This window comes from Salmo salar, chromosome ssa05 (genome assembly GCF_905237065.1).
Source record: "Salmo salar chromosome ssa05, Ssal_v3.1, whole genome shotgun sequence".
Classification (NCBI taxonomy): domain Eukaryota; kingdom Metazoa; phylum Chordata; class Actinopteri; order Salmoniformes; family Salmonidae; genus Salmo; species Salmo salar.
The window spans coordinates 30,148,883-30,164,091 of NC_059446.1; the positions used below are offsets into that span (position 1 = coordinate 30,148,883).

General features: G+C 39.2%; 1 protein-coding gene across 1 annotated transcript; it reads left to right on the forward strand.

The window, feature by feature from the left end:
* The first annotated feature begins 821 nt into the window (after positions 1-821).
* Positions 822-13,820, forward strand: LOC106604579 (AP-1 complex-associated regulatory protein). The gene is made up of 10 exons (XM_014199353.2): positions 822-1,251; positions 6,946-6,994; positions 7,102-7,128; positions 7,285-7,310; positions 7,425-7,521; positions 7,820-7,918; positions 9,206-9,249; positions 9,367-9,440; positions 9,649-9,765; positions 9,966-13,820. Exons 1-10 carry the CDS (start codon positions 1,181-1,183, stop codon positions 10,247-10,249), a joined length of 888 nt encoding a protein of 295 aa, XP_014054828.1. The 5' UTR covers positions 822-1,180; the 3' UTR covers positions 10,250-13,820.
* Positions 13,821-15,209: the final 1,389 nt, after the last annotated feature.

A 15,209-nucleotide genomic window follows, 5' to 3' on the forward strand; every position in this document is an offset into this window, starting at 1 on the left:
TTTCTTAAACAAGAGGCTTGTGCAGGCGACTGCTGACTGACTGATCTACATATCTCCTTGAGGAGAAATGTAATTAAGTGAATGAGGGCGAAGTATCGGAGGTGGTAGGTGTGGTGACGTTCTTGGAGCCCGAGGCTTGCACCGAGGGTCAGGATGAAGATGAGTCTGACTGTAGGAGTGAAGTTTTTGGAAAAAGTGGACCCTTGCCTTTTGGCTGATCCATTTGTGGTTTCAGGGTGGGTGAAAAAAGTAGAGGAAGATGAAGATGAAGAAAGTAGAGGAAGATGGGTCAAGGGGGAGGGATCCTGAGAGGAGTGGTGTGACTGGTAGACATGTACTTGTACAGAGGGATAGGCCAACAAGTGATATTATGTTTCAGTAAGATTACATTTATAGCATTTCTAGCAGTGGTTGTCAACTGTACTGCAGGGATGGAACGTAAGTCGCGGAACATTGAGGTTGTGGTGGCAGTTGCAGAGAGGTATTTGGGTGTGCAAGACTTGACATCAGAAGAGTTACAGGGTGTGTTACGTCTTGGTGTCCCATCCTTTCAGGTTGTTGGCCTGAGGTAGGACTAAATAGATTGAAATAGTGGAGTACGGTGGTGTTATTTTTTATTTTATTCATTTATTTTTTGTTTGTGTTGTGTTAGATGGTAGGTTCTTTGTTTATTTATGTTTCAAGCAAAGTATAAGGGCGTTGTACTCCAGTCTAGTAGGTGGCGGTAATGCAACATGTTTTGTATGTCAACCGCAGTTAAACCTCATCGAAGAAGATGACAATGGCTATTGTGTTTTTGCATCTGATGCGTGCCCACGTCGTTTGAGCCAGATGAGTCTCCGTAGCTAAGTAAACATGAGTCACGTGCGAGGAAATATTGAATGAGAATTCTGAAAGCCACAGCTGTCGCCATCTAGCCACATTTTTTCTGATGGATATTGGTGTTGCAACAAGCGTATGTACATATAAATATACAATGCGTCTTTAAAGTCCATACTTTGATCGCTCATTAGCTGTCATGTCACCCTGTAATTGTAAGAGCTAGCTACTAGCTAATACCTGTGCCTATAGGCGACGGGTCGAAGAGCGTACACCTGTGCTAGCTATCAATCTAATTTGTGAAAATATCCAGTACGCCTGTAGTACCCAACCCAAGGAAGGTATATCTTGACAGAATGCGATGGGAAACTGTTGGGCTTATTGTTCTGGAATTTTCAGAAGAGAAGCAAACATTATACAACGAGGAGGCGGGTAAGTGATACGCCCTTTAAACCAACGTTGGCTAGCAAAGGTTAACTAGGCACAAGTATACAGTATTATCAGCGTAAAAAGCTCCACGGTGTCAAGGCTTATGCCGTGTTCAAAACAACTGGGAACTCGGAAATCTCCGAGTTTAGAATTGTGTTAAGAACAACTGGGAACTCAACCGCAATCCGACTGGAAAAAAATCGGACGGTCATGTATCTCGGAATTTCAACTCGGGAACTGACTTCACGACCTAAAGATCACTGACGTTATGATTTGACCTCGTATTTTTCCGAGTTCCCAGTTGTTTTGAAAGCGTAATTATAGCTACGAGTTAAGAGTCGCATGTCAAATAGCGTTACATTTCCCTGCGAACTAGCTAGGTTTTCCCGCAGCAAGCTGAAGCGTTCCTCACACCACTCCTTCATGTGGGTCTTGCCATACACTGACACACGGCTTTGTAAATGCATGGTGCATTTTATGCTGTATTCAATTACAATTGACTAATATAGAAAAACATTTTGTTGACAGACTCATTGCATCCAGCTTCCTTAAAGGAAAAGGACATTTCTGAGTAGGTTATAAACTGTAAACTTGATGTTACAGTTGTGATGCCAGGCTGTATCTGAGCAATTCCATGGTAAGAATTATGCTCAGACTCAGATTTTTCACATTAAAATGTATGCCAAACAAAAACCAATGATTGCAAAGCTCAACAAACCATGCAACTCTCTGCACAAGGACAACTTAACAATTTCCACTGAACATTTGACAAAAACAAATTTATTTGAACAATGCAGATGCATTTGGTAACAGCATGACTAGACTAACCACCATTCCGTGTCATTTCAGCAAGCCATGACACCCACCATCTAAGATTGTAAATAAATTGTTTCTGTAGGTAAGAAACCGATATTAGCATTCCTGAAACATTATTTTGTTGAAATATAATTTGATCATTGAGAAATTAAGCTAATTGATTGTGCCCAAATTTGACCTTTTTTTTAATTGATAGGATTCCCAAAATATTCAACACGTAGTACCCAACATCCAATTTGACCCAAACTTCTTCCTACCATTGAGTAGGACATGAGGAACCAATAAAATGGTCAAGTCACCCACGGACCCCCCACTCCCCACCCCAAAAACCAGTATACATTGTTCTTCTTCGATGAGGTTTAACGGCGGATGGCATCCAATAAATGTTGCATTACAGCCACCTACTAGACTGGAGTACAACACCCTTATACTTTGCTTGAAAAAAATATAAATAAACAAATACACTACCAAAAAAATGTATACAAAAATAACACCACCCTACTCCACTATTTAAATCTATTTAGTCCAACCTCAGGCCAACAACCTGAAAGGATGGGACACCACCACTTAACACACCCTGTAACTCTTCTGATGTAAAGTCTCGCACACCCAAATACTGTGGTCCAGTTGATAACCATTACTATGCTAAAAATTCTATCTTACTGAAACATAATATCACAACATAATTTCCCTCCCCCTTGACCCATCTTCCTCTACTTTCTTCACTGCCTCAGCATTTGACAACTTCTGCACTACTCTAACCCTGTAAACCTCAACCTGCCTCTCTCGCATTAGTAATTTACTGCTACCCCAGTTATCACTCCTTTCAATGGCGCCCTTTTCTTGAGCGCAAAACAATTCACATTTCTTGCCCCCATTCCTTTAATGCGGAGCGCCTTCTCCCTCGGACCAGCAGAAACACAAACAATTATCACAAGACCACTTCTGTTTACCCTCATCGATTCCACAGTACCCAATTCTATTTTCATTCACGGGATGGGCCGCAAAGCTAAGGGGCATTGCACTAATAATGGAGCTGACTAGGGAAACGTTTCTCGCTGTTCTTAGTGCCAGGCTGCATGTTCAAACTAGAACAGATTAACTAATCTTTATGCATCTTTGTGCTTTTGTTAATAAAATAATGATAAAAATACTCTTTCAAATGCTGACGTTTATTTAGTTATGGATCCATAAAGAATTACTATGGGAATAAATATCAATCCTCTATGTAATTATTGCCGGAGAGTCACGTCATATTTTTCAATATACTGTAGGCCTACCGTAGGCGACATGAGTCTGGTGTAGGTCTTATTCTTTTGAAGAGCATATTGAAGTTAGAAGCAATAGGATTTGAAACAATAGCCTACAACTATTTTAGCACCATTTCACACTGCTCTGAGACAAGCATGGGGACTGGTCTAGATAAATCAATGAGATTGTTATTTTCACTAAATTTCCGTTTGTGTATTGGTTAGACTACAATTAGGGTGTAGAAATGTTTTGCTCTTAGTGTAACCTTTATTTAACTAGGCAAGGCAGTTAAGAACAAATTCTTATTTACAAGGACAGCCTACTCCTTCCTCCCCATCAGGGAATTGAACCCCGGTCTCCCCTGTGCCCGCACAATACGGTGGTTTATTTAGCTAAATAGCCCAGTACTCTAGCCTGCTCCTGAATGTCACGTTGTACAGTGCCATATTTTCCGTTCCAGCCCAACGGAAATCCAGAGGGTTTTTCATTTTTCTTGGAATAGAAACACCATAATATTAATCAAATGGATTAACCTCTTACATCTAGACGTTCCGCTAGCGGAACACCTGCTCCAATATCCAATGATGGGCGTGGCGCGAAATACAAAGTCCTCGAAAATCCGAAAACTTCAATTTTTCAAACATATGACTATTTTACACCATTTTAAAGACAAGACTCTCCTTTATCTAACCACACTGTCCGATTTCAAAAAGGCTTTACAGCGAAAGCAAAACATTAGATTATGTCAGCAGAGTACCCAGCCAGAAATAATCAGACACCCATTTTTCAAGCTAGCATATAATGTCACAAAAACCAAAACCACAGCTAAATGCAGCACTAACCTTTGATGATCTTCATCAGATGACACTCCTAGGACATTATGTTATACAATACATGCATGTTTTGTTCAATCAAGTTCATATTTATATCAAAAACCAGCTTTTTACATTAGCATGTGATGTTCAGAACTAGCATTCCCACCGAACACTTCCGGTGAATTTACTAAATTACTCACGATAAACGTTCACAAAAAACATAATTATTTTAAGAATTATAGATACAGAACTCCTTTATGCAATCGCGGTGTCAGATTTTAAAATAGCTTTTCGGTGAAAGCACATTTTTCAATATTCTGAGTAGATAGCTCGCCATCACGGGCTAGCTATTTTGACACTCAAGTTTGGCCCTCACCAAACTCAGATTTACTATAAGAAAAATTGGATTACCTTTGCTGTTCTTTGTCAGAATGCACTCCCAGGACTTCTACTTCAATAACAAATGTTGGTTTGGTTCCAAATAATCCATAGTTGTATCCAAATAGCGGCGTTTTGTTCGTGCGTTCAAGACACTATCCGAAGGGTAAAGAAGGGTGACGCGCCCAGCGCGTTTCGTGACAAAAAATGTCAAAATATTCCATTACCATACTTCGAAGCATGTCAAACGCTGTTTAAAATAAATTTTTATGCGATTTTTCTCTTAAAAAAGCGATAATATTCCAACCGGGAAACCCTGTTTTCGTTCAAAGACGAAAAAATAAAAACATGGAGTCGTCTCGTGCATGCGCGCACCAGTCTCATTGTTCTCAGATCGACCACTATCCAAATGCGCTACTGTTTTTCAGCCATGGCCTGCAAAGTCATCATTCAATGTTCTGGCGCCTTCTGAGAGCCTATGGGAGCGTTAGAAAATGTCACGTTACAGCAGAGATCCCCTGTTTTGGATAGAGATGATCAAGAAGGCCAAGAAATAGTAAGAGGGCGCTTCCTGTTTGGAATCTTCTCAGGTTTTGGCCTGCCAAATGAGTTCTGTTATACTCACAGACACCATTCAAACAGTTTTAGAAACTTTGGAGTGTTTTCTATCCAAAGCTAATAATTATATGCATATTCTAGTTTCTGGGCAGGAGTAATAATCAGATTAAATCGGGTACGTTTTTTTATCCGGCCGTGAAAATACTGCCCCCTATCCATAACAAGTTAAGCAACATTTCTTAAAATCAGTCCCATGTACTATCTTCTTACAAAAAAGGTTTTAAATTCTCTAGTACAGCCACTATTGAAGGCTATCAATGCTTCTCAAAGATGCCCCCTTGTGGTCAAACTAGCACTAACTAGCATTAATGGTACCAGTGGTTCACACTTAAATAACGTGACATAGAATTCTGCGGCACCATGCAAGCTGCGCCGCAGTACGCTGCAACTTTAAAGGATGAACAATTGTAGTATGGAGCTGCAGCTTGGAGTATTCCTTCATCTTTGTAATGTATTCCCTGATTTTGTGTGTCCCCGTCCCCCCCCCCGTTCAGCAAAATTAGCCATTGAATTTGCTTGTAATATTTATATTGGTGTGAAAGTATCAGGCTTTGCCAACTAGATGCCACTGTTCCTGCTTGTGCCAACACCCATTTATCCATTTCGCTGGTCTCATTTCTTTGCAATTTTGTGTAGAAAACTAATAGCTTTTGCTCATGATAAATAAATTGTGTGGCCAAGCCAGTCCTTGATGAATGCATTTGTTTGTCTGATATTTAGACATCCTACAAGCCCAAAACTTTGGAGAAATTGGTTAATGACTAAATGTTGTCACAACCCAAATAAAATAATACAATTATAAACCATTCATGGCAGTCTTTTTTTCAATAACATGTGATAAGTGACATTTACCATTAAACACAGCCCAACCCAATAGCATTACAAAACACTATGCAATGTGTGTTTGGGACTTTTACCATTGGAGACCATAACATTGAAACCATTAGAACTGCTGTGTCCTAATGGTTTGCTTGTTCGCCAGTAATGGTCTAACTGATCCAGACCTTAATGGAAATAAACCACACACGGAGGGTCCGTTTCCTAGACACCAATTAAGCCTAAGAGAAGGACAAACTGAATTTATTTCCTGGGGGATTGGCTTGAATTGTGAGGATGACCACAATTTGTTTTCCATCGTGAGCAAAAGTTTTTTGGTTTTCTACCCAAAGTTGCAAAGAAACAGATGTGATCCATTTAATACACACAAGAGACCAGCAAAATTGATTAAAGGGTGTGGTGACAGTAGCGATAACAGCGGCATCTAGTGGGCAGAACATGGTACTTTAACAATGTATGGTAAATAATGCAAGCGTCTTCAATGGCTAATTTCTCTGAACGTGGAAAAAAACCCACCAGATTCACAAGGAATAAATTACATAGGATGAAGACGCAATACTCCAAGCAGCAGCTACCATACTACTTGTACTTGTCAGACATAATGCATACTGGTTGTCCGGGGTGGGATTGTGGGTAGCTTTGATAATTATATTTGATTCCTCATGTCTTAGTCGTTGTTAGGAAGAATTATGGTCCAAATCGCATATAAGGTACTATATTCATTGAAGATTTTATTAGTCCTATTAATTCAAATGGCCAATTTGCATGCAAACAAATGGCTTCATATCTCAGATCAAATTATAATTCAACAAATTCATGTTTCAGGAATGCTAAGAAACATAACTACAGAAACTATTTTATAACAATCTGAGTCTCAGCATCAATTGCCCATCTCTTCTGTTGAAAGAACTAGCAGCTATGACATGACTGACCGAAAGCATCCTAAATGGATGTTAATATTGTCAAATTTCTGTCCGTACAGGTCAAAATACTTTAGAAGCAGTACAACTGGGGAACATTATACAATAGAGGTATGATACTTACATTTTTCTGGAAGTAGGCCTATGTCATGTTTCATCATGCATCACTTGGTTGGAAAAACATGACGTACTTACAGTGCAATTCTGTCTCCCCACAGTTTGAAAACCTTGTTGAGAGTGATGAGGTAAGTGTGTGAACATGTAGACCGTATTTGTTAGAGTGAAACAATCCGAAAGTGTGCCATTGGCTGACGATACACAGAAGACACGACGATTGTGGGCCTGTTCTGTATGATTCTTTGCCCACTTTTGGTGTTTAAGTTGTCTTATTTTAATTTCAGGCAGAGAGCCCACAAAGCTGTCCCAGGTACGTTTTTGAAACTTTTTTGGGGGGGGACAGACGAATGCATATCAGAAGAATGTTAATCAGGGCTTGAACCAAGATGAGCTTGAGGTAATGTTTGTTTCATTTTGATACCAGGCCTATCAGTGAAGATGAGATCATCCACCTCAAAGAGCACCGGTATGCTGCTATTTCCGATCAGCAGACCTTGATAGATGAGAAGTTGCAAGCAGAGGTAGGCTTACACAAGAACAGTGTCTCTGAAAGGGCTGGAGAAATCATAGTACCTTTTTTTTTTTTTGCTTACAGATAATGGAAGTTTCAATTCAAAGGTCATTGCACTTCCTCATTTATGAACTTTGCACTGCCTTTCATGTAGCAAGATACAGCATCTAAGATAAGTTTATGCTTAGCCTACGTGCTCATAGCAGCCTTATTTTGGTTGATTTTTATTTTATTTGCTTTTCAGAATTGTTTTGCAATTTTGGTTTTCTGTTCCCAACTTTGTTCTTTGTTTTGTCATTTCTGCTCAGTTATTAGCACAAGAGGAGAAGTTAAGGCTAGAAGAGGAGGCTAGAAATGCTGCCCAGCGTGAGGCCGCCAGGCTGGCACGCGAGCGAAAGCTAAAGGAGGTGAGGCGGCCATTATTGAGTGCGCCTATCATCCCTTCACTACCTTGTTTCGCCTCACCCACCTTTTCCTTGGCTCAACCCCTGCTTCTTTTGATTAGTGTGGCACAGTACACCAAAACTTCTGTACTTTTTCCATATTACAACATATCAAACTGTTCGGTACTAGAATGGTTCGGTTGGTCGTTCTGTGTGTCTCACGTTTGGAAATCAACTAAATGTATTGCATTTATTAAATTATTTAATTAGCCAAAGTTTAACATAAGACCTGAACAGAACGCATCAGGGATGTGTATTCCCTGCCGCTTTCTGAAGAGGCAATGAGAATGCCCGTCTGTGTGTGGTAGCCACACATGTGGTGCGCGTGTGTAGCCATTAGTGATACTAATAATGAGCATCTTTGTGTAGATGGAAAGGCTTTCCCAAAAACCTTTCTAAATTAAAAGTTTATGCCTACCTGGCAGAATCATGATTATTTGCATCAATCCAGTGGCCGCTTGTTTTACAAACTCTATCACGTGAGCTACAGAAACACCGCTAACCAAACAACCTAACCAAACAACCATGCTAACTGCATGAGCACTTAAAGGGTAACTACATTCAAATCTAAACGTCTTAAAATTTTCCCAGACCTCAAAACTGGTCCCCTAATGTGGTTTAAGCATTGTTATGGACTTAGAACATCCAATTTTGTTTTTCTATTTCAAAAACTTGTGAGCACAGTCCTCCCCGCTTTCTTTTTTTTTGGCGTGGTATCGAGTATCGTGATACTTAACCTGGTATCGAGATAGAAGCCATAATTCTGGTATCGCGAAAACACTAGTCTTTATAACCACTTCAAGTACATAATATCACAAATTGGTGGTCATTCCTTTGTCAATCTAAAGAACTGTAGTCTATGGTATGTCTCTCAATATGAATTTGTAAATCGTACTCCCAGGCAAGTGTCCTTTTGAAGTAGTAATTTGCCTCAGTTAATTCACACAAAAAAGGGAAAGGCATTTGTCTACACTTAATTTCTTAACCTCAAATTAGCCTATGCATCCATTCATTTCCATTCTTTTGATATTTGAGTTGTTTCTCAATGCTGTGCTTTTTTATTATTCATTCTACAGTTTTTCCCTTGGTTAATAATTTTTTTTTCCATCTGTGTTTGCCTATCTGCCACCTTAATTTTAACACAGCCGGTAATGGCAGCATGTAACTAACAAATCTTCAAGTGATCATTATTTACATTTACATTTTAGACCAAGTGTTTTTCTGAGGTATAATTATTTTTCAATGCAACAGCTTGCACAACGGAAAAAAAGCAAGGCAGCAGTCCATCCAAGAAAGTGAGTATATCAACCAAGTAAAAATGGCTACGTCATGGTCCATGTGTGTCAGTGATGGTATGACCATGAAATTGAGTTGTTGACCGTTTCTCCTCCACTGGTTGGACTCTGTTATAGGCATGGCTCAGGTGAAGACTTTGATGTCTACCTACAGAATGTGAAAGTCATGTCAGAAGCCTTCAGGAGCAGCAGTGAGTCCGCTATTTCAGCACAACCATTTTCTGGAGCCTATATATTATATTCCGTGTTTGAAACGGTTCCTCTCAAATTGTGCATACAACATTCTATTTTAAGATAAAACAATTTCTGTATCCCTGAAAGTTAATCGTCATGCCTCATTGAGACTTCTTGCTCTTTGAAACCATCTGTGATTTGATAAGCCAGTGTTTGTGTAATCAGGGCTGTCCTCTGAGACTAATGTGATCACTCCCAACACGGAGAGCAGCTGGGACTTCAAGACCCGCTCCACCAACGATGACGGAACCTCACTGGACCTGGAGTGGGAGGACGAGGAAGGTGGGGGCTTGTGTAATTACTCATTGTCTTTTTGTTGTCCCCTTGGATGTTTTGTCACATGTCAAAGACATTCCCTGAACTTACTGTGCAGTTTCATTGAACAACAACAACAGGGATTGTTGAATTCAACCCTCCCAAAACCACCAGTTGAATGGTCATGTGATGTTTAACTAGATGTATCAAATTGTCCTTGTCTTCAGGGATGAACCAGGTGGTCCCAGCGTGGGAGAGGTCTAAAACCGAGGAGGACATACTCCGAGCGGCACTCCGGCCGGGCAGGAAGCAGACGACCAGCGGTACGGCCTCCGCCTCTGAGGACTCCAACGCCCTGGAGTGGGAGAACGACTTTGTGAGCGCTCACGGCGAGGAGAATGCAGAGGACTCTGAATACGAGTGCTTTGTCAACCCCGTCATGGATATGCACACCCCATCTGAGGAAACACCACCGGTAGAGATAACTGCACCAGAGACTGAGAAGAGATAGTCCCCATTGCCTGGGGAACCAGAGTCAAATCTTAATGTTATACCACATTGTGAATGTTTGATTCTACACCTCATCAACTTAATGTGTTTGTTTGTCCCCATTGGCTGGTGGACCAGTTTTTGATTTGACAATCTTCTCTTGTGTTAATTAAGCCTTAGTTGGCAACGTTTTCATGTCATCCAGTGCATCATTGAATCAAGTGCAATTTCCAGATCAAGTTTGGTGTGATAGTGATTGGGTTTTTATTTGTGAGAGGGCTATAGTGTTTTCACAGTTAAAATGAACTGAAAACAACATAGGGACACGTACAATAAAAGCAACAACAACCTATCAGTGCCTGAATCACTAGGAAATAAAACTTTCATAAATTGTTCATAGGATAGTTAGCTGACAAGGATTTTGTCTGTTACCAAATGAATATTTTAATCAGTGGTTCTCCAAGGATCATAGCTTGCCAGTTCTCTGGTATGAAACATGTAGAGAACCTCTAATGGAGTGGAGTATATCATGTAGCAACTTGTCTGTACACTCAATGTGTTTTTAATTGGAAAAATGCAAGTGCTAAGATTTGCTATTTTGTTTATCCTCTCAGTTCCAATTAACAAGTGACTCATCATGGACACATAGTACTACATTTTGTTATTTGTTAGTTTGAAACAAAATGTGTTTCAGTCAAATGCTGCTCAAGTTATGGACAGGTTTGTGTGCCCAACATTTTTATTTGTATTATGTACAGTGAAGGTTGGCTACATCACATTTGTAGAATTCCTTACTCCCCTATGTACACATTTATATCTTACAGCGTCAGACTTTTCGTTTCTTTTTTAAAAAGTTTAGGATTGATTTGTCATGGTGAGTAGCTCGTGAATTGTTTATTTTACGCTCAAGACCAGCTGATTACAAGAGAACATGGATAAACGTACATCTTGTCTCCAGTACTGCTCCTAACAATGGCACTGCCAATAGCGTACAACTTGGGCTCCAGCTCTTCAATCTCGCCTTTATTTCTGTTTTAGCACAATCATTGGACATTTTTCAAGACCTTTTAAGAATGTAACCCTGATCACTGGAATTGGACATGGTTTTATTTGATTGAAATGGTTGATGTGAATACATGGCTAGGAATAACGAAGAACTGTTTGGGGACTACAGTATGCTCTAGGAGGTTTCTATAGATGCATCAATACGTGTATATATAATTTCTTTGTGTGCACTGGTAAATTCGTTTTTGTCTTCCCTCACTGCAAAAGGAGACCCTCACTACACCCTTACTACACCCTTACAATGTGGAGATGATGTGCCTACTTTGGAGGCTTTTGCTTTATTGTACAGAATACTGTCTCACCTTGATTTTGCGATTGTTGTGACGTTTGTGACAACAGCGATTTCACCTGTAGTGCATCCCTACTGTACCTGGGGAATCCAAAGCGCCACCATTTAGGTTGTTTCACCGTATTGAGAGGGAATTTAACTTTCCTTTGTTTGTACTGCCTATAGCTTTACCAGCCTAGAAACGCAAGCCATTTGATTTTGCCAATTAAATCCAATTAGGCTTCCCTGTGGCTCAGTTGGTAGAGCATGGTGTTTGCAACGCCAGCATGGTGTTTGCAACGCCAGGGTTGTGGGTTCGATTCCCATGGGGGGCCAGTACGAAAAAAAGAAAGAAATGTATGCATTCAGTACTGTAAGTCGCTCTGGATAAGAGCGTCTGCTAAATGACTAAAATGTAAAGTGTAATCATAATTGGAGTGACAAATTACCACAGCTGCACCATTGGCCCAACTCCAAATTGCACTTCCCTCTATTTGTCTGGCATCAAACTCAATTCATAATATTTTGTCCACAGAAAGTGTTCAGACTGTAATAATGGGAGGGATTGTATTGCAGTTTATCTATGCACTGTTTGACTTACGGGAACTGGTGGGTCCAAACAATGGCTCGTTTGTAGTGTTTTCTAAGGATACTGTCCTTTTTTTACCTAAGTTAGCATGGCGTTAAGGGTTGGACACCGTACGTTACGGGTGCAATCACAAGGATTGATTAAACTGCTGTGTGCTTCATTCATATCATTCCACTCTTTAGAAATACATTTGTTACGGAGAATAATGTAAAGGGATTTCTGAAGTGAACCCGTTTTATTTGGCTACTTTTAATGGGTCATAGCACAGATTATGATAACTTACCCTTTTCAATTAATCTACTGATAAAGGACCTGAATCCTAATTTGAGATCCAAGCATGTTTTACACAGATTGCACACACAACTCTCATTGATATCAATGTCGGATTTTTGTTTCATTGTTCACAGGTTAGGATTACACCCATAGGCATGAGCCTTTAATTACTATTGCAAACAGAATGTATCAACACCTGTGCCATTCTGTTAATAACATGCCATTTTTTTTTGTTAAACTAAAATAAATTTTTGACCAACTAAAATAAGTCCTACTAACCTTAATCTGTGATAATTTTAGGTAATGTGGCAAAATGCACAATGCTGTATAAACAGTGTAGTTTTAGTGTATTGTATAATTGTTACTTTTATTTACATGCAATGGAACAATTTTTTTTTTATGGGTGGTTAAATCTCCAGCAGGTGGCAGTATTGCTACATGCATTCTTTGAGATTAAGTATATGTGTGTATGTATGTATGTATGTATGTATGTATATATATATATATAGATAGATATATATATATAGATAGATAGATAGATATAGTAAGTAACCTGAATTACAGTGCCTGATTGAAAGATGACTGTAGTCCATGGATCAACAACATCCCAGTTACTCGCTCTACAAAATGTCCCAAGTGGCTACAAGGAAGCTATTACTTATTACTGTTTGCCAACCAGATACTGTACATGTCAGACAAAATACTGTACCCCAGCAAATCTTGTAGCTGGAAGGAATTTTGAGCACTATCTTCCAGTCAGAACATTATGAAATAAAATGGTGTGTGTGTTTTACCCAGTGTGTTAAGGGAACACCTTGCCTATGACAAAATGTTGTTTCCTAACCTCCACCATGGAAATGTGAAGGTGAGCAAAATCAAGACAAACGACAGACTAGAGACAATCAAAGCCTTGCACCCGAAAACCTAGTTTCCCCCAAAGGATTGTGGGAGCTGGCAGGAGATAAATGAAAGAAGAGAACAGCTCAGACAATAAGAGCTTGGCTTTACTGAATTACTTTGAAAGCTTCCTTTTCCTGGATAACAAAAGTACTGTACTGTCACAGTAAATGCTTTACCTTCTTGAACTGTTAATGATCATTACTTTGAGAGATTGTTCTTTATTTCAAATGTCATCTAAAAATAGCAATACAGTTTCTAGTAGAACATTTTCTTTATGGCCAACAGCAGACGTGACTTATTGTAAAGTCACGTATTGAGTCCATACATCAACAGCAGTTTTTTTCTTACTCTTTCAATGTTTTTGTGACCCTACAAGGTGTTTTTGTGTTTTTGTGACCCTACAATATGGGACAAAAATGGCATACAACTTTTTGATTGTTACCCATGTTACACTGTTTGGAGCCTTTTTTAAATAAATACAAAAGTTGAAGACTATCATTCCTGAAATGTCATAGGTGGCTTAAAAACTTTGGGATAGCCTCCTTTTTTTCAATTTTCGTCTAAATGACATACCCAAATCTAACTGCCTGTAGCTCAGGCCCTGAAGTAAGGATATGCATATTCTTGTTACCATTTGAAAGAAAACACTTTGAAGTTTGTGGAAATGTGAATTGAATGTAGGAGAATATAACAATAGATCTGGTAGAAGAAAATACAAAGAAAAAAACTATTTTTTCTACTACTACGTTTTTTTTTCTATCACCATCTTTGAAATGCAAGAGAAAGGTCACAGTTCAAGCCATCACTCTGGTTGTAATTCTGATAGTGTTCAGGAGATGGCAGCAGTGTATGTGTAAAGTTTCAAATGGATAACTTGAAGTATGAGTGAACTACAAGACTTTTAGTGTGAAGTCCCCAGGTACATTTGGGCAAATCGTGGGATACATTCGCATTCACATTACATTTTTCTGCAAGAATATCGTCAAATCTGTATACTTTGACTTTGATTTAGCTTTTCAAGTATTAGTAGCCATATTATAAGTTCAACATTTGCCAAACAACCAGTTTTCATAACTGAATATTCTTAACATTTTTGTCCAAAATGAAAAGGCATGCTGTCGTACAAGGTTAGTAGCTACATTTTACGACATATACATGGTTTCCGGATACTCCCGTAAGCCCAGCTCATTGGCTATCTAGCTTGCTTTGTTTGACCTTGATTGGTGCTTATTTGACAAAGATACAGTCGTTCAAGTGATGGCCGCCCGTGTCATCAGCATGCCATGAAGGCGTCGCTCTCTGACCAAATATGGTGTCCAATAGGATATACTACACCCTTAATGATATAGTGAAGTCTTGTTACCTTCTAGGATCTCTGAGGAATACATACAAATGTGATTTGACTCGTTGAAACAACGTTTAGGGTGAGATTTTCACAGATTCCTTTCTTTGCAAATTGAACGAGTGGAAATACAAAATTGATCGTGCATGCTATATGGACTTTTTTAGGATATGAAAAAGGATTTTATCTAACAAAACGACACTTCATGTTATCTCTGGGACCCTTTGGATGATAAATCAGAGCAAGATTTCAGAATGTAAGTACACATTTCACCTTCAGAGATGAATTTATCAAACCTATTGCGGTGAATAAAGTGTTTTGTAGTTAGGAGCTCTCCTCAAACAATAGCATGGCATTTCTTCGCAGTAATAGCTACTGTAAATTGGATAGTGCGGTTATATTAACAAGAATTTAAGCTTTCAGCTGATATAAGACACTTATGTGTACCGACATTTGTTGTTTCTCTAAAATCTGCGATCTTAACATAACGCGCTGCATGATTTACAACTGTCCCTTTGACGGGATGCCGATCCTTATTAATATTT

Bases quoted from the DNA above. Each gene is read 5' to 3' on its own strand.
- LOC106604579 (XM_014199353.2), top strand. From the start codon at position 1,181: ATGGGAAACTGTTGGGCTTATTGTTCTGGAATTTTCAGAAGAGAAGCA. The intron at 7,522-7,819 runs GTAGGCTTACAC...ATTTCTGCTCAG, and splicing joins ATGAGAAGTTGCAAGCAGAG to TTATTAGCACAAGAGGAGAA. The intron at 7,919-9,205 runs GTGAGGCGGCCA...TCAATGCAACAG, and splicing joins GCGAGCGAAAGCTAAAGGAG to CTTGCACAACGGAAAAAAAG.